This window comes from Arabidopsis thaliana (genome assembly GCF_000001735.4).
Source record: "Arabidopsis thaliana chromosome 1 sequence".
In the NCBI taxonomy this organism is placed as follows: domain Eukaryota; kingdom Viridiplantae; phylum Streptophyta; class Magnoliopsida; order Brassicales; family Brassicaceae; genus Arabidopsis; species Arabidopsis thaliana.
The window spans coordinates 956,745-975,555 of record NC_003070.9 but is presented as its reverse complement, the minus strand read 5'-3'; the positions used below and the strand labels follow the sequence as shown (position 1 = coordinate 975,555).

Below are 18,811 nucleotides of genomic sequence, written 5' to 3'. Positions count from 1 at the left end.
CCCAATCTTGACAAAATTAGTATGGCCCAAACCCAATATAACCTACGAATTTAAGCTCGTCCTCATTTCACTTGTTAAAATTTGAACAAAATGGTCCTTGGCGAAAATCCCCAAAACTAGTAGTATGCCTGCTATCATAATTTTTTGTGTTAAAATTTTAAAAGTATAGCATAATATTTTTTTAATTCCATATAACCTAACGATATTGTTATCGATGTATCACGACCAGAGTTATCTATGCCCTCGCTCTACTGCTTATGTTCATCCGAATTCAAATTCTATGTTATTAAAACAATAATAAAAAACAAAAAATCTTCAAAGATATAGGCAGATTCTGTCGAATCATAATCATAAAATAATACAAATGCATATATTGGATAGGTGTGAGTGGTGATAAGAAAACAATACTAATGTATTTTATAAGAAATTAAGTTTGAAGAAACCATACAAGTGACTGTGACATATTTGATGAGGCCAACAGTCAATCATGAAGCCAATAACATTTTTTTATTACTATATTATATTGCGAAAAAAACAACTTTAAGTAATTATCACCAACTTTTTCTAACATGCTTTTTGCGAGCCCGAATGCATCAACGAACCATTATGGATGAAGGTGGACCAGATTTGACCGTTTGGTAGCAATTTCGATATTTTAACTAGCCTATTCAAATCTCTAACCATATACTATACGTAACATGAAAAATGCCATGTCCTGATCACCATCCAATGATTAGCCGTCAAATAATTCAAGAAAAACCATGGAAAATATATTTATTTTTATATATTTTTGTGAAGAAGATTTGTGAACTTGTAATTTAACTTTCTGAGCTGTATAAGTTATCCTCCATATATATATATATATATATAATTTTAAATATCTTGATAAATTTAAAATTATTTTTTTGATATTAAACGTATCCATATATATATATATATATATTTCATGGATACGTTTAATATCAAAAAAATAATTTTAAATTTATCAAGATATTTATGTACGAAGCAAAGTTCAAATATTTCAAAACAATAAATTTATCTTTTATAACAAAAAAACAATAAATTTAGCTGACCAAATATATGTTACGTTTTGCATCCACCATCATGAAGCACATAGTTAAATCACAAAAATTTATGATTATATCATTTGATACCGTGATTCACGAGAGTCATATACACCTTCGATCACTCTCAACCGGACGGCAAAATTTGTGGTCATACACGTGATTATATATATTAGAAGAAAAAAATGAAAGAATTTTCTTTTGTTAATTGTAATTGCATATTCCGTATTAACTTTTCTCTGAAGTTAGACAAGCCATTACCATCAGATTTAAAGCAATTGATCGTTTGAAACAAATAGTGGCGCCAGTGCTAAAACTAATAAATACATTGAGACTCGAAGCCCAGACTTGGTTAACTCATATATACGCAGATATATACGTTGAATAAATAACTATGATGGACAAATTTTAGTGAATTGTGTAAGATTATACATATTGTAACTGTTGAAGTTTGGTTTGCACTATAGGTGTATAGATAATTGACATTGAAGATTCATATACAGAGACAGTGACCATTTCACTTAACTACCACTTTTCTTTTTTCTCTCCATTAAAATGGAGTAATTAACTACCACTTGATCCTATGTTTAGGTATTACTCTCTTTTTCTCGCTTTGCACTCATGAATAGTTTCTATCAACTTTGTGGAAAATGGTTGGAAAGCTTGACTTTATCTTTTAATTACTTTAGGACCCATTAAAAAGGAATCTTTTAAATATCCCTTTTTTATTAAAGATTTTCACATATAATTGCATGAAACGTAACCTTTTTTTTTATTCGGGTAATAAGAACGTAACCATTTTGTTTATTGGTTCCATAAGCTTGTCAATCTATGAGTATGAGTTTCTCTTATCTGTAAAAAAAGTATACACATGCACTCGTATTTCTAATTTCCTAGCAATTGGAGACGATAAACCCTTTAAAAATAAAAAGCAATTGGAGACGATATATGATGATAAATATGTGAACTATTAAAAAAAAAAAAACTAAATATCAATTTGAAGTTTTGATCACAAATAAAATTTAATACAAAAATTTCCAATTACAATCATGAAATTGCTTTACAAAAAATTTCTATCATTTAAATATATATTAATTGTATCTGTGTTATAAGTAACAATGCATTCCAAGAGTTTAAAATAGAACGGAAAAGGTAAGGTGGTTGGAAAAAAAATCAATAAAAGATATAGAGTGATTTTGATTAGTAGAATGTCGATATCAATTTGACCGAAATTTATTGGATTGGTCAAGTCCGAGTAAAACAAGAAGGCCATTATCATCCACTAAGTGACATATGTATACTTTAAGTCTAATCATATCTCCATTATATTCTTATTTGTATTTCATATATCGCCAAGTTTCTATGCTATGGTATGGATCTAACCTTTGTCTTCTTTGAAATGTCGTTTATTGCATTTTATTTTTTATAGGCATACGTTTAATACAGTATATATATATATATATATATATATATATATAATTGTATACACATTTATTCATGGCTTAGTTTGTACTTTTTATTTTATTTTCCCAAGAATACGTATAGATGGATTCTAGCTAATGTTGTTTTATGTGAATCCATTTTAATACTTTTTGGCCTATGCTAATATTATTCTACATCTACATATGACCACATGAATCTTTGCGTTATAAATATGTGGATGCATCTAGTATATGCACACAAGCTTATGCTGGTGATAATTTTTAACGCAAGTTGCTTACTTGTTGGAATAAAACATTGGTGTAGATCAGTTGAAAATTTGATTAATTAACGTTTGCAGCAGACTAGCTAATCCGTTCTTACACTAATACCATTCAAAAATTAAAATAATAATGGGGTAATATGTGAGTTTCCCCTACACTATCGTGGGTATATATGTAATATATATAGTATATTTTCTACCAAAAAAAAATATATATATATAGTATATTGCGCATTTTATGAACCAAAAGCCTGTGGTATATCTGTAATGTACCCTCTGGATCTAAATCTGTCTTATCAATGTTATTCTCTTTGAGTTTACAATAAAGGAAATGTAGAAAATAACCGAGTAAGTAGTTTAGGTCCGGCAAGAAAAAAAAATGCTCCAATAGTTTTATATATGATGTTGAAATTGATATAGCCAGCTAAATTAAAAATAATTCATATGTATTTAAACTCATGAACTATGTTTAAATATATAAACGACGACCATGGAAACATATGTAAATGTAGACAAAGAATTATTCTTGACTAAATTTGAACTTTTTTATTTGTGTTGATGCGTTATATCTCCACTATCATCATTGTTCACAAATTTTTTTTGAACTATACTCAATTTACAATTATATTGTACAGATTCAAATCAGCATTTCTTTAGAAACTTGAAACATAGGATTTACTATTCGAACTTTATTTAAATATGAGCGGGATAGACCAAATTCAAATAGATAATTATCGTGTAAATTCATTTGTACGTAGGAGCTCTACATAACAAAAAAATTGACATATTTTTGTTTTTGGATACACTCATATGAACGCATCTCTTTATACTTTACAGTAACAAAAAAAAATCCCAGTTTCCCATTTGTGTAAATGCCCATCTGTATATAAATCTTGATTATATAAAGGGAACAATAATATACTATAACAACGTCTCGAAAAATAAGGGAATATTCTTGTGCCGCCAAAGTTCAAGAAGAAAAATCCAAAACTAAAACACTAAACTAATGTTATTATTTTATAGGAATCTTAAAACATGATTACATTATGATTAAAGTGTAAATTACCTAAAGAATTGGTAATTAAGTCAGCCCACAAGCTGACGACTTCTCTTCCTTCCAAAAATTCACCTGCATTTTGTCAGTTCTCTGTCTCTTCGTACTTTCGATTAATTAACTAACCATAATTATCTTACTTTCAGCTAGGGGTAAATAAAAAAGCACATTTAGTTTACTTTTCTTTGAAAATCGATATGATCGAGATTTTGATATGGTCGAATTGTTTACCGTTTTTTTTCATCTACAATATTATTTTATATATAGGATTTTATCCAAATTATAACACGATAATAATAATAGACTAGTTTATACAACTCCGATACATATGCTCAGTCTTAGGATAATAAACTACAAAATAAATTTTCAATTAAAATTTTGGTATGAGTTTATAATAGTTATGATCTCCGAGAGAAAATTTACTAGCTTGCACATATATAGTAGGTTAGAATTACTTTTTTGGTTCAATCTTTTTTTTTTTAATGGGATTTCGAGTTCTGATCTTTTTTAAAAATAAGTTAAGATTCTATTTTTTTTTAAAAAAATACGTTAGAAAATACTTTCATTTGTAGGGCGAGAAAAAGTTTGCTAAAGAAAAAGACGAATAGGGAGCATTGCAAAAAGATCTTTGTAAGAAAAAGCATGAACAAGATACTCGTACGTATCTACTAACTTCTCTTATACTCAATTCCACAAACATGAATTTTTTCACAATTATTAATATCGAAATTAGCAATTTTTTTGTTTTTGTCAAAGGAAAATTAACAATTTTTTGAAGGAAAATCGAATATCAAAACGAAAATTTGAAGTGGGGTACTTGACGGGAAGAGTTCGCATGGTTTTCGTTTTCACTGTCGACCGGACGATTATTCTCTTTTGCATATTTAGGTTTTTAATTTCGTTGTCGTATGTTGTTGGATTTTACCTCACGAGCACGTGCATGGGTACACGTGCATTGCAGGCTTTGTTCTCAACAATAAACGAGAGATGTGACCTGCGCCGTTGGATCTGTTTACTTCTTTGACCGCCTCAATTTACGGTCAAATTAAAATCTCAAATTATATACACCATGACTGTGCTTTATATACGACTTTCTACTAAAAATAACATTAAGAGAAACTATAAGGAGAAGAACAATTAAAGAAGTTAATTTTACCTGAGGATGATGAAAAAAAGAACGGAGAAAAGAAATAATGAGATCATCATTCCAAATAGAAAAAGGCAGACATAGAAACTTTTGTGTGTGTCATGACGCACTGCCACTGAAAAACCAAATAATCAAATATTTCCAGATAAATATAGTTAATTTCCACCGCCATTAACTTTTAACTGCGAAATATAAATAAAATGGGAAAAATATATGAAAGTTTAATAATTTATGACAATAGCTGCGACAGTTCTTACAGATCAAGGTGCTTATATTTTTTTGTTTGAAAGAAAGAGGAATATTATTTTTTAGTACACATATGGGGCTTAAGTGTGTAGGGTGTATATATAAAGTGATCACCCAATATAACTTATCTTTTGTGTTTGCCTCTCATTCATAACTACATCAGATTCTAAGTATTTCTATTTATTTTCTCTTCATTACCTTTGCTCATCCTCCATCTCTTATTTAAAACTTAATTAATTACCTTTTCAATCTCTTCCAACAAAACTTTTGTCCAAGAAGAAGACATGACAACTGAAGATCAGACAATTTCAAGTAGTGGAGGATATGTCCAAAGCTCATCAACAACTGATCATGTTGATCATCATCATCATGATCAACATGAATCCCTCAATCCTCCTCTTGTCAAGAAGAAGAGAAACCTCCCTGGAAATCCTGGTAACAATTAATTAAGTTTAATAGAGATCACAAAATAATTCAACCCTAATCAACATTTTTTTTTCTGTTTGCTGAAAAGTCATGTTCTTTTTTTTTTCGATCTTGATCTACAAACATGCATGCTTTCTACTGTTTAGATCTTTCACATGATCAAATATGTATCCAGAATTTGATTGTTATATTTCGTTCTCTATAGATCCAGAAGCTGAGGTCATAGCTCTATCTCCAAAGACACTTATGGCCACAAATCGTTTCCTCTGCGAGATATGTGGAAAAGGGTTTCAAAGAGACCAGAATCTACAGCTTCACCGTCGAGGACACAACCTCCCATGGAAGCTAAAGCAGAGGACGAGCAAAGAAGTAAGGAAACGAGTGTATGTATGTCCAGAAAAGAGTTGCGTCCACCACCATCCGACGAGGGCACTTGGTGATCTTACCGGCATTAAGAAACATTTTTGTCGGAAACATGGCGAGAAAAAGTGGAAGTGTGAGAAATGCGCCAAGAGATATGCAGTCCAATCTGACTGGAAGGCTCATTCCAAGACTTGTGGGACTAGAGAATATAGATGCGACTGTGGTACAATTTTCTCCAGGTACTTAGTGTATATCTACACACGTACGTACTAATAGATGATCTTTACATTTCCTCATCACGGTATCATATATTTTTAGTGGCGTAACAAATATTTTGATCACCTAGCTGTAAGCGCATATCATGTTTAATTGCATTATATATAGATTCAAATATGATTTTAACTTCTTAACCAGTAAAGTTAATCATGTTTGAATATATTAGAATATAGGAAGAATATATATATACTTATATACATATCTTAAAACTCATACTAAACCTAGCTAGAGCTTATATTTTACCGGGTGAATACTATGATGAAAAACAAAAAAAAAACGAATCTGTTACCTCAACTAACACTACTGTACCACTGGACCACACAAACAAATTTCGTTTTACCACGTTGTTTGTAAGTAAATAAGATTTTTTTTTTTTTTTTTGTGAAACAATTTGTAAGTAAATAAGATACATGTTTTTTGTTGGAAGTAGTAGCTCATGTAGGGTCTAAAACAAAATAATTTGGAGTTACTTTTGTATAGATATTGCCATATTGGTCATTCTCTGAGCATACGTGCTGCTTGATTTCTTGAATAAGACAGTTTCTTGGATTGACATATTTTGGTTAAAGTAAGATATACAACTTTATTTATCTTTTTTTCCTTAATTGCTATCTATATTACTATATACATACATATTAAACACAAGCATAAATTAGCGAGTGTGTATAGACGATATTGATCTTATTGGTGTGTATAATTTGGTCAACAGGAGAGACAGCTTCATTACACATAGAGCGTTCTGTGACGCTTTAGCAGAAGAAACCGCTAGGCTAAACGCAGCCTCGCATCTCAAAAGCTTTGCCGCAACCGCTGGTAGTAATCTAAACTATCATTATCTCATGGGGACACTTATCCCATCACCATCACTACCACAACCACCGTCGTTTCCGTTCGGACCACCGCAACCGCAACATCATCACCACCACCAATTCCCAATCACAACCAACAACTTCGATCATCAAGACGTCATGAAACCAGCGTCTACGCTCTCTTTATGGTCGGGAGGAAATATTAATCATCATCAGCAAGTGACCATCGAGGACCGTATGGCGCCGCAGCCGCATTCACCGCAAGAGGATTACAATTGGGTTTTCGGAAACGCGAATAATCACGGCGAGTTAATAACGACGAGCGATTCACTCATTACTCATGACAATAATATTAATATCGTCCAGAGTAAGGAAAACGCTAACGGGGCAACTTCTCTTTCCGTGCCTTCTCTTTTTAGCAGCGTTGACCAAATTACCCAAGACGCAAACGCTGCTTCTGTGGCTGTTGCAAATATGTCGGCGACTGCGTTACTCCAAAAAGCTGCTCAGATGGGAGCGACTTCTTCTACGTCACCAACGACGACGATTACTACCGACCAATCAGCGTATCTTCAGAGTTTTGCATCGAAGAGTAATCAGATTGTAGAAGATGGTGGCAGCGACAGGTTCTTTGCTTCGTTTGGATCGAACAGTGTCGAGTTAATGAGTAATAATAATAACGGTCTTCACGAGATCGGGAACCCTAGAAACGGCGTTACGGTCGTTTCGGGGATGGGTGAATTACAGAATTACCCTTGGAAGCGTAGAAGAGTTGATATTGGGAATGCGGGAGGAGGAGGGCAAACTCGGGATTTTCTTGGGGTTGGTGTACAAACAATATGCCATTCTTCCTCTATCAATGGATGGATTTGAAACACTCTTTAATGGATTTTTCTACCTTATTTATGAGTGAACTTAATTATCAAAGCTGATTTCTTTAATTAATTTTAAAAATGATTTATTTCACCAGACCAAAATCATAAATTAATTTTACGATCGATTGTGGTTATTAGATTTATCGTATCTTCTCAAATTCAAAATGATCACCTACGTCTCAAAATTTACTCTTCCATCAGATTTTTGCTAAATTTAGGTCAACTAGTCTATACTTGTAGTACTCTTCTTATTTTATTTTTTCAATTTATAGACTACACTAGACACAAGTATAATGTAGTGTGATTCACATATTGGTATTATTATATGAGCATTTTCGTTGAAGAATTTTTTTTTTTTTTTCGTTGAAGAAAAGTTAAGATTCATTCATATTCACTATGTGTAGAAAGGTGTTTGATATGCTTTTTTAAAAATAAATAAGTACTTAATCAATTGTATGTATTTTGTATATATGCCATAGAAAAAGTGTGGATCGAGAAGTGGTGGGCACACAAGAAAAACATGAAGGCTTTTGAGCTCAATAATTCTAAACTTAACTTGCAGGGCAATTCATAGTGGAGGAAAACATTAAGAAATGAAAAATGAAGAGAGATAGAAAAATAAAAGAGAAAAGATTTTCTTTAAAGAATAGCTAATAATAATTCTCACCAAAATAAAATAAAATTAGGTAATAATATTGCTAGTGGTTCTGGAAAATCTTAATGGGCTTAAACTTATGGGCCTTTGATTAGTACGGACCAAATCTTCAGTCGGTCTTTGGGAGATCTTTCTCTGTCTATCTCTCCAAAGTTTAAATCTTTCCTCAGAATCTTACTGTACTTTGTTCAAGTTTAGTACTTTATTCTGTACATTAGGTTGTTGAAAGATCGGAGAAAACCCATTGTGAAATTAAACCGAAGCTATTCAGTGACTCATCACTAGGAAGAAAAGGAGACGCCTTTGGAGGGTTTTCATGAGAAATCCAACGGACGAGTCGGGTCGGGCCGTCCAATTGGTTTACGTTGATGAAAATGGGAAGCTGAAAACGGACCCGGAAGCCATCGGCGCTCTTCAGAAGCTTAAGGGTCCTGTCGCTGTTGTCTCTCTCTTTGGTAAAGCTCTCCAAGGCAAGAGCTTCATCTGGAATCAGGTTTTTTTCTGGCTTTAGGACTTTGATTGAGGGTTTAGGGTTTTAGTATTACTTTCGTTTGTGGTATCTATGATTCGTTCTCTTCATGGGTAAAAGACAATGCTTTTGGGTGTGATGATAATGCTGATGTTCTAAGGGAGTTTGGTTCTTAATTGTGGAAATCGTTTGGCTTATTTCTGCAAAAATTCTGTTTTCTGGAATTTTTGCATGTGCTTCTCTCTGATGCATTGTCTTATAGTGATTGAAATTTGAAGCTGAGAGTGTCTGATGTTGAATGTTGATCTGTAGCTTCTTAGCAGGAGCATTGGATTTGAAGTTCAAACTCTTCACAGGCCATGCAACGGAGATATATGGATGTGGATTGAGCCAGTGAAGAGGATTTCAGAAGATGGCACTGAATATAGTTTAGTGTTACTCGATGTCGAATTGGAAGACGCAAAGAGTATACCGGTTAGTATTGTTTTATCTATTCAAAAGTTCGGGTCTTTTAAAAGCTTTTAAGGTTTACTATAGGGATAAGCAGTCTCATGAAGTGTTAACTGATTTTGATATGTTAGGCTACACACAATAGCCAGATTTTCTCCCTGGCTATCCTCCTATCAAGCGTTTTTATCTATGGTCCGGTAAATTACCTGTGATTGATTTTTCTTTCTGAAGAAAGTTTTCTAAACATACATTGTATAATGAAAATTGCTGCCTCATGTTTCAGACACTTGGTTTAAATGACATTGCACTTGATCTCTCTCGTCTACTTGAGATTAGGAAGCAAGACCACGTTGGAGAAGCTAAGGACAATACATTTTTCGAGCTTGGGCAGTTCTCTCCCATGTTTGTTCAACTTATGATGGTGATCATCCCCTTATCATATTACATTCTTAAGGATTTAGAATCAGCTAGTCACTGATGTTTGTGAACGATTTTTAACGTCTTTATTATCAGGATATTAACTCAGAAACAGTGGAAGGTGGAGAAGATGTAACTCAGAATAGCAAAGTGGGTTAAGCCTTCTTGTCTTTCTTAAGAGTGTTTTTTTGGATACGAGAACTCATTTTACTATTGTTTCCCTAATCAAACCTCAATGTCTTTTTTCTTTTCCATTGTCTGATAAAACTCGTGGTTTCTTTTTTTGTGAATAGCTCAAAAAGCTACGACCTCTGCTTCTCTACGGTGTAGATGCCCTCATGAAGTTTGTCTCTGAGAGAGTAAGGCCTAAGCAAAGAGGTGATACCATCGTCACAGGGCCACCTCTTGCTGGTTTCACAAAGGCGTTTTCTGAAAATGTTAATAACAACATCGTGCCTAAAATATCTTCTTTGTGGCAGGTAATTAATAAGTCAATTCTGTATATTTCGTTCTCATATTATTTTCAGCATATTCTTATGCATCATTCTTCTGTATTTTCAGACTGTAGAGGAATTAGAAGGTCGCAGGGCCCGTGATACAGCAACTGAGGTATACATGTCGTCTTTGGAGCGTTCAGAGACTCCTGATGAAGTAAGTTTAAATTCGTGTAGCATTCAAAAATCACTTAGATACATTAATAAAATGAATTATTCACATGATCATCTGCAGTCGATGCTGTTAGAAGCACACAATAAGGCAGTTGTCGAAGCTCTGACCGCGTTTTGTGAATCTTCCATTGGAAACGTCGAAGTAAAACAGAAATACAAAAGAGACCTTTGGAGTTTCTTTGCAAAGGCGTTGGAGGTTATCTTTCTATCTCCCGCCCTCCCCTTTATTTATCTTTGTATACTTTTTTGCCAATATGCCAGCTCGTTTTTGAGGCTATTTTGCTAAATAGTGTTTTTTTTTTTTTCAGGATCACAAGCGAGTGGCAAATGTGGAGGCGTATTCGAGATGTTGTAATGCCATAGAAGATATGGGCAAGAAATTATGGGCCTTGCCTTGTTCACAAGATGCTAATATAGGCGATATGATCAAGGTGCTTTTTTTTTTCTGTCTTAAACTGACTTTTCCATCACAGTATAGTAGACATAGTAAAGCCTCATGCAGAGCAACTCTTAGCCATTACATTATAAACATTGTTGTAATCTGTATGAAACAGGCTCTTGATACCGCAGTTGCGGAGTATGAAGCATCCATCAACGGTCCTATGAAGTGGCAGAAACTATCTTCCTTTTTGAGAGAGAGGTTCTCATTATGCCTTTATACTTCCACAAAATAAAGATTAAATTTTATGTTTATATTTTTGGCCTTCATGGAAGATTAACCTGCCTCAGTTTCTAATTTTCAGTGTACAGGACATTCTCGTCCATCGCAGAGGGAATCAAATGGATGAACTTATGTCTGAGAACTCCAAACTCAAGCTGCAGCAGCAGTCCTTGGAAAGCACGATGAATTTGCTCAAGAAACAGCTTGAAGGTAGAGAGAAAATGAACAAGGAATATCAGAAGCGTTACGAGAGTGCCATTGATGATATATGTAAGCTTTCAGATCAATTCAAAAACCGGATTAATGACCTGGAAAGTAAGTGTAAATCAATTCACGATGAACACTCGAACCTTATGGAGGTGCTGGGGTCCACAAGACTTGAGGCTTCTGAGTGGAAACGTAAGTATGAGGGGACTTTGGATGAGAATGGTGTGAGCAACATTCGGGTAGGGGTAGATGCGTCGATCACTAGGTGCAGTAATAAGTTAATTGATTGGAAAATTAAGTACGAGAATACTGTTAGTGAGCAAAAAGCTGTTACAGAGAAGATAGCGGCAATGGAGGAGAAGTTAAAGCAAGCTTCAACCACAGAAGATGGCTTGAGAGCTGAGTTCTCCCGTGTTTTGGATGAAAAGGTTAGGGCTTATATTCGAACGCAGTAGCTTAACCATTTGGCTGACTTCACAGTAAACTGATTTAAGTTGTGACTCTTCTTGGTTACTGTTAGGAGAAGATAATCACAGAGAAAGCTGCAAAGCTTGCGACTTTGGAGCAGCAATTGGCCTCTACGCGTGCGGAATTAAAGGTGAGATTCTCTGAAACATTTGAGTCATTCATAATCTCTTAAGATTCTTGTTTATTTGCTGTATTAATCTTGGTGAAAAGACCTTGGCAATTCCATTACTCTGAGTCTGCGTACTGTAACACGTTTTTAATTGATGCTTTATTGCAGAAAAGTGCGTTGAAGGTGGACGAATGTTCTTCAGAAGCAAAAGACGTGAGGCTTCAAATGTCGCTCCTGAATGAGAAATATGAATCTGTGAAATCCGCATCTGAGTTACTTGAAACTGAGACAGAGACGTTAAAGCGAGAGAAAGATGAATTGGACAAGAAGTGTCATATACATTTGGAGGAACTTGAAAAACTCGTTTTGAGGCTGACAAATGTGGAAAGTGAGGCTTTAGAAGCTAAGAAACTTGTGGATTCTTTGAAATTGGAAGCTGAAGCAGCCCGGGACAACGAGAACAAACTTCAGACATCATTAGTAGAGAGATGCATTGAAATTGACCGAGCTAAGAGCCGTATCGAGGAGCTTGAAAAAGTTTGCACGCTCAATAGTGGGGAAGGTGAAGCTTCAGCATCTAAGAAACTTGTGGATTCGATGAAAATGGAAGCGGAAGCATCCCGGAAGAATGAGAACAAACTCCAGACGCTGTTGGAGGATAAATGCATTGAAATCGACCGAGCTAAGAGCCGAATTGAAGGACTTGAAAGAGACTGCTTGAAGCTTAAATATGCGGAAAGTGAGGCTGCAACGGTCAAAGAACTAGTGAGTTCGATGAAAATGGAAGTGGAAAGCGCACGAAGCAACGAAAAGAAACTCCAGCTGTCGTTGCAGGAAAAGACCATCGAAATTGACAGAGCTAAGGGACAAATCGAGGCTCTGGAGAGGCAAAAGATGGAACTTTCTGAAACGCTGGAGACAAGAGCGAAACAAAATGAAGAAGAGGTTACTAAATGGCAGAGAATCATCAACGCTGAGAAGTCAAAAAACATTCGAGAGAATTTGATGGAGAAAGAAGACTCTTTTATGGTTTGGGATGAAGCAACACCGATGCAGCGAGTAAAGCGTTTGAAGGTAGAAGCAGCAGTAACCTGTTCGGGTTCAGATTTTGCTCAAGAGACGGAAGAAGATTCAGTTTCACAAGAGAGCAGGAAAGTTAGGACAATGACTCCGAGAAGATGCACAAGCTCAGAAGCTGGAGCAACGTCTTCTTCCACGGGCACGGGGCATTCGAAATACACAATGAAGAAGCTGAGAACTGAGATACTAGAACATGGGTTTGGGGCTGAGTTGGTCGGGTTAAAGAATCCAAGAAAGAGAGATTTGGTTCAGCTCTATGAACGCACCGTTTTGCGAAAGTGAAGTTGTAATAACACATAAAACAAGGTCAAGTTTCTCGTTCTTGGAACTTTCTGTGAATTTTGCTGCTTCGAAATGAAAATGGTATTGCAGAAGATAAAAGCTTAGTTTTTTCACTGATGAGGTTATTAAGGTTTTTAATGTCGAACCCGCGTTTGGCATTGATACGGAGGTCGGAGGGGAGTCTGTTAGAAAAAAAGTCAAGAACTGTTAAAAGTCAACAGCTGTTACTTGACGGCGTCATGACGTTTTTAACTGCTTAGTCATTTGGAAAATGGGCTGGACTGGTACATGGGCTTGTGAAACTTTTGGATCATAAGAAAACAATGTGTGGTTGTTCTAAATAATAGTTATCCCTTTCACATTAAATGTTGATTCAAAATTTAAAAAATGTTTAAATACTTTTTGTATTAAAACTGTATATCTGATTTGTCCTTGGTTAAAATTAGTGACTTTATAGAAATGTAGACTTAAACTTGATTCGTGTGAAAAATGTAAAAACCACATATGCTATAGAATGAGGTATTGCATCGAGTATGTTTCTCCGACAACGACAAGCTTAAAAAAGAGATGGTAATAAATAATTCCCGACGATCACGGGACAAAAGCTGAGATAGCTTCAGCTCCACACTAAGCAATCGTCGAGAGAACCATCATGACTCGTCCCATTGGCCCAAAAGTCCTACTATCCAATTATCCTATTCTTTCTCTTATTTCCAAATTGGACCTACTTAATCGTCATTGCTTTCTCTCTTTAATGTTGTGTCTATATCAGTTTCTTTTGTTCTTACCAAAATACTAAATAAAAAAATCTTGCACTTCAAACCTTAAAACACGTGTAAACTCAAATAAATTTTGTATCAAATTATTTACTAGTATATCATAAATCTACTAGTATAATATAATACTGTATATGATAATCATGGCTATTAAAAACTTGTGATAATCATTAAAATGGCATTTTAGAGATCTATGTATAGTTATTATTAAAAATATATTTCCTTTTAACATTATAACAGCTTTGCTACCACAAAACATTATCTAATTCTAAATTTCTAATCTTCATTTTTCAACTAACTCAACTACCAAACAGTGGAATAAAGTCAAAAGCATGTGTAAATAAATAATAACTCGTAATTTATTTTCTTGGGTGCTTTTCTTTTTTGACCAAAACATATATAAATAAAACTAACAAATGCAAAATATCCTCGTATGACCCACTTTATGAATTCTTTATAACCTTTTCAAATTTTATTTTAAATCACTCGCCGCGAATGACGAATGTCCCCTCCTCAATCTTCGCATGTTTGCTCGCCATTTAACTACTTCTTTACTTATCATACCAAAAAAAAAACTACTTCTTAATTCTATTTATACATAAACTCACTCACACACCAAAATCACATCTCAAATCCTAAAATCTTTCACTCTCTCACATTATTCTCTCTTCATTGATGGCTTCTTTTGCTCTGAAACCCATTTTTTGTTTCATTGCTGTTTTTTGCTTCATCGTCCACAATGTTGAAGCTAGAGAGGGTAAGCTCTTCTTTAGCAAGTTCACTCACATAGATCGTCCTAACAACAAAGATGTCGCTCTATCTCCAGCTCCAGCTCCCGGACTAGCCCAAGCTAATGGAAGACTCGGAAATGGGTCTTTCGGGCCTGGTTCCGGTATGATTCCTCAAACCAAAGAGTCATGGCCAAGTTCATCCACTACAACAGACGAAGAGTTTGAGAAATTGATGGCTACATTTGACGAAGAAAAGAATACCAAGTTACCCGAGGCATTCGAGGAAGAAGAAGAATCTGAAGATTCGGAAGATCTCAATGAGCCAAAGGATAAGTACAACAACAACAACAACAATAATGGATACACTTACACTACTAACAATTATAATGACAATGGGAGAGGTTACGGTAATGAAGAAGAGAAGCAGGGGATGAGTGACACAAGGGTTATGGAGAACGGTAAGTATTTCTACGACACAAGAGGTAGGAATTCAGAAAACACCCCTAGTCGCGGGTATGAGAATGCTCGAGGAAATGATCATACCAACGAGTTTGAAACTATGGAGGAATACTACAAGAGCTTGGAGGGTAGTCAAGAAGAGTATGAGCCTTAGAAGGAAATTGTATTTGAGAAAACAAAACACTTTTTTGGAGCAATTAATTATATTGTGCAATCTCCATTTACTTGTCTTTTATGAAAAGTGAAAGTAAAAACACTTTTAAGTTATACAAATCAAAGCTGTGAGTTATATTATGTTTATGCTAAAATTTTTTAACGTTTATCTTAATCTCAATTTATGACCATGATTAATACCAGCGACGAGTATGTGTTAAAAATAGAATCAAAAGACCAATAATACCAATTTAAGAGAACTATGCAAGACCAAAACTACACCATCATAATCTCAAAAGTAATCATAACTGAATATAATCTCAGTGACCTAGAGAGTTCTCTGAAAATTTAAATTAAATAATAACGAAGAGAAGTAGAGACAGACACCGGTTGTAGTCATTAAGCAGTAATTACTTCATACTCGACCAGAGAGAGATTGTTGGCCCGGTTAACCTCGAACGAAACAGGACCGGTTATTTCAATGCGTCCCCATCTGTCAACAGCCATTCTCATAGTGTCCTTGAACAAGTCGATCTTCGCATTCCTCAGTATAACTGTTGCTCCAGTCTTCATTAGATCAACTGCATTTGCAACCCCAAAAGAACATCATTAATTAGTACCATACATATTCTCACATATTGAATAGGAAGTTGTATAAATGTCAAACACAAACACACTAATCAAAGCTTAGAGATTAATGAAGTGGAACATATTGAACACTAATCAAAGCTTAGACATATATAAATAGATATACTCTGTTCATCAATAAACTAAACTATAAGCAAAATTATCTATAAAAAAAGTTAAACTTTATCAAAATCTCTGAAGTATAAATGTTTTAGATCTTCACAAACATAGAGATTCCAATCAAGGCATATATAAACCTAGAAACAGAGAAATTATGGAAAGATTGAACGCAATTTCGAGTGAAAACGATAGAGAAACGATTACGAAACCCTAACCAAGAGAACTTATATATGTAAATAATTAAGATCCTTACCTTGGTCGTTGCGAGCGGTGAAAAGAATGCATCCAGTATCGTCACCAATTAGGCACTCAGCGATACGAGGAGATGAAATTGGCTGCTGCGTCAACGAACTTTTACGAATCGCCGGTTTAACGGGATTCGATTCAAGGACTTTGACGATCAGAGTATGGCCGCTGGTTCCTGGTTTGAGCTGATCCACCTTCACAAACACTGGTTTACGCTTCGGCGCAGTCGTCGCGTTAGTATTCGCCGTCGTCGACATAGTGTCGTAATTTGAATCTCCTTAGGGTTTTTCAAAATAATTGACAACTTTGACGTGATGAAGAGTCGCGCTGGTAGATTAGGGTTTAGATTCTTCACAATGGTATTTAAATGAGAAAATTAGAAACAAATCTTACTCTGGATTATTATCTAAATTACTGGATTATAAATTACCACTAATTCATTTTTTGCGATTTTTAAAACGGTATACATTTTATTGGCGCGTTCAAAATTTGAAACTTAAACTCATTATATTTTCATATTATGCTTAATATTAGTCGAATTTTCTTTTTTTGACATCCAATATTAGTCTAAGCAGATTGTGGAGTAATAATAAATCATCAAATTTTGTTATAATGTAGCAATGTATCATCTACTCAATTTTTATGTATTATAACTTTTGTATCAAAGAATACAATTTTAGATTCATCAAGCTTTCTCGAAGTATATATTCGACATGGATAATTTCTAAGTACTTGTTTATCAGATTCTCAGATAAAATATGAAAAAGCCCAAAGATAATAACCTGTTAAAGCCCAAGCAACAAATGGCGCAAAACTGCGAGACGCAAGAACGGGGACGTTTAGGTTAAAACATAAAAAGGCGTCATAAAACTGTTTTCTCTTTAAGGCGGCGCGTCAGTCAATCCACGTGGACATTTCTTTCCACATTTTTGTCACTTTGTCCTTTTGTGGGATTACGTCACTTCTATAAAACAATAGTTTTGTCCTTTATCTAAATTATTCTCCCCCAACCAAAATATGACCACAGAAAAAGAGAATGTCACTACGGCCGTGGCCGTGAAAGACGGCGGAGAAAAGAGTAAGGAAGTGAGTGACAAGGGCGTAAAGAAGAGAAAGAATGTAACTAAGGCCCTGGCCGTGAATGACGGCGGAGAAAAGAGTAAGGAAGTGCGTTACAGGGGTGTAAGGAGGAGACCATGGGGGAGATATGCTGCGGAGATCCGTGATCCGGTAAAGAAAAAACGGGTCTGGCTCGGGTCCTTCAACACGGGGGAGGAAGCCGCCAGAGCCTACGACTCCGCTGCCATAAGGTTTCGAGGATCGAAAGCTACTACTAACTTCCCTCTAATCGGATACTATGGGATTTCTTCGGCGACGCCGGTGAACAACAACCTTTCCGAGACGGTGAGTGATGGAAATGCCAACCTCCCTCTCGTTGGAGACGATGGGAATGCTTTGGCTTCTCCGGTGAACAACACCCTTTCCGAAACGGCGCGTGATGGAACACTTCCATCGGATTGTCACGACATGTTATCTCCGGGGGTGGCTGAAGCGGTTGCTGGATTTTTCTTAGATCTGCCTGAAGTTATTGCGTTGAAAGAGGAGCTTGATCGAGTTTGTCCTGACCAGTTTGAGTCCATTGATATGGGGTTGACTATTGGTCCTCAAACCGCCGTGGAAGAGCCTGAGACTTCCTCCGCCGTGGATTGTAAGCTGCGAATGGAACCGGATCTTGACCTCAACGCAAGTCCCTAAAGATTGATCTGATGTTGTTGTCCTTGAATAAGTTTGTTATCTTGTCGCTCTTCTGATTGTCTGTACTTCTATTGGTTGATTCGTGCTTTTGGAGGACAAAACAAACATTTTTTTATGTATTAAAAAAAGGTAATTGAACTATTATCGTATCATAACCTAGCCAATGGATTTCGTGTTGACGTGGGGGATAAAGAAGTATTGGTGTCAGGTGGGTCGCACGTGTGTTTTTCGCCGTCCACAGTGACACGTGGAATACAACTTATCTCACTACTTACCTTTTTTACTCACGCGCTCTCTTTTACGGTGATATACACTAGCTCCTTGAATTAGTTATAACTTATAAGAGCAAAGGTAAATATCAAATGAGAGAAAGAAAAACATCTGTGACAATGATTGTATTTAATACCCCAGTAACAAACTGATCCAAAATCAAGATTCTCTTGATAAACAGAAATATGTATGTTTCATCACTTTGTTTATAGCAATGAGTATAGAGTCCACCAAAAGGAGTATATA

The 18,811-nt window shown here is 35.2% G+C and overlaps 5 protein-coding genes across 7 annotated transcripts; 4 read left to right on the top strand and 1 right to left on the bottom strand.

Moving 5' to 3' along the window:
- Positions 1–5,221: 5,221 nt before the first annotated feature.
- On the top strand, positions 5,222–8,086 carry MGP (C2H2 and C2HC zinc fingers superfamily protein; the record flags this gene model as incomplete). Of its 2 annotated transcripts, none has more annotated exons than NM_100263.4 (3): positions 5,222–5,648; positions 5,845–6,241; positions 6,988–8,086. In NM_100263.4, 3 exons carry the CDS (start codon positions 5,498–5,500, stop codon positions 7,958–7,960), a joined length of 1,521 nt encoding a protein of 506 aa, NP_171880.1. In that variant the 3' UTR covers positions 7,961–8,086. The 2 variants fall into 2 exon arrangements, with proteins under 2 accessions (NP_171880.1, NP_001030951.1); NM_001035874.1 differs by having other exon boundaries at positions 5,498–5,648; positions 5,851–6,241; positions 6,988–8,035.
- Positions 8,087–8,765: 679 nt separating this feature from the next.
- On the top strand, positions 8,766–13,872 carry AT1G03830 (guanylate-binding family protein). Of its 2 annotated transcripts, NM_001197974.2 has the most exons (13): positions 8,766–9,110; positions 9,399–9,560; positions 9,668–9,733; positions 9,820–9,957; positions 10,050–10,103; positions 10,247–10,432; positions 10,515–10,604; positions 10,683–10,817; positions 10,930–11,052; positions 11,176–11,261; positions 11,365–11,917; positions 12,010–12,087; positions 12,235–13,872. In NM_001197974.2, the coding sequence occupies exons 1-13, from the start codon at positions 8,934–8,936 to the stop codon at positions 13,426–13,428; spliced, it is 3,042 nt and encodes a 1,013-aa protein (NP_001184903.1). In that variant the 5' UTR covers positions 8,766–8,933; the 3' UTR covers positions 13,429–13,872. The 2 variants fall into 2 exon arrangements, with proteins under 2 accessions (NP_001184903.1, NP_171879.1); NM_100262.3 differs by lacking the exon at positions 9,668–9,733 and having other exon boundaries at positions 8,852–9,110; positions 12,235–13,523.
- Positions 13,873–14,639: 767 nt separating this feature from the next.
- AT1G03820 (E6-like protein) lies at positions 14,640–15,766 on the top strand. Its single transcript, NM_100261.4, has one exon. The coding sequence runs from the start codon at positions 14,880–14,882 to the stop codon at positions 15,546–15,548; it is 669 nt and encodes a 222-aa protein (NP_171878.1). The 5' UTR covers positions 14,640–14,879; the 3' UTR covers positions 15,549–15,766.
- Positions 15,767–15,946: 180 nt separating this feature from the next.
- On the bottom strand, positions 15,947–16,797 carry AT1G03810 (Nucleic acid-binding, OB-fold-like protein; the record flags this gene model as incomplete). Its single annotated transcript, NM_100260.1, has 2 exons — positions 15,947–16,128; positions 16,548–16,797. 2 exons carry the CDS (start codon positions 16,795–16,797, stop codon positions 15,947–15,949), a joined length of 432 nt encoding a protein of 143 aa, NP_171877.1.
- A 375-nt stretch (positions 16,798–17,172) lies between these two features.
- ERF10 (ERF domain protein 10) lies at positions 17,173–18,452 on the top strand. Its single transcript, NM_100259.2, has one exon. The coding sequence runs from the start codon at positions 17,558–17,560 to the stop codon at positions 18,293–18,295; it is 738 nt and encodes a 245-aa protein (NP_171876.1). The 5' UTR covers positions 17,173–17,557; the 3' UTR covers positions 18,296–18,452.
- The last annotated feature ends 359 nt before the right edge of the window (positions 18,453–18,811 follow it).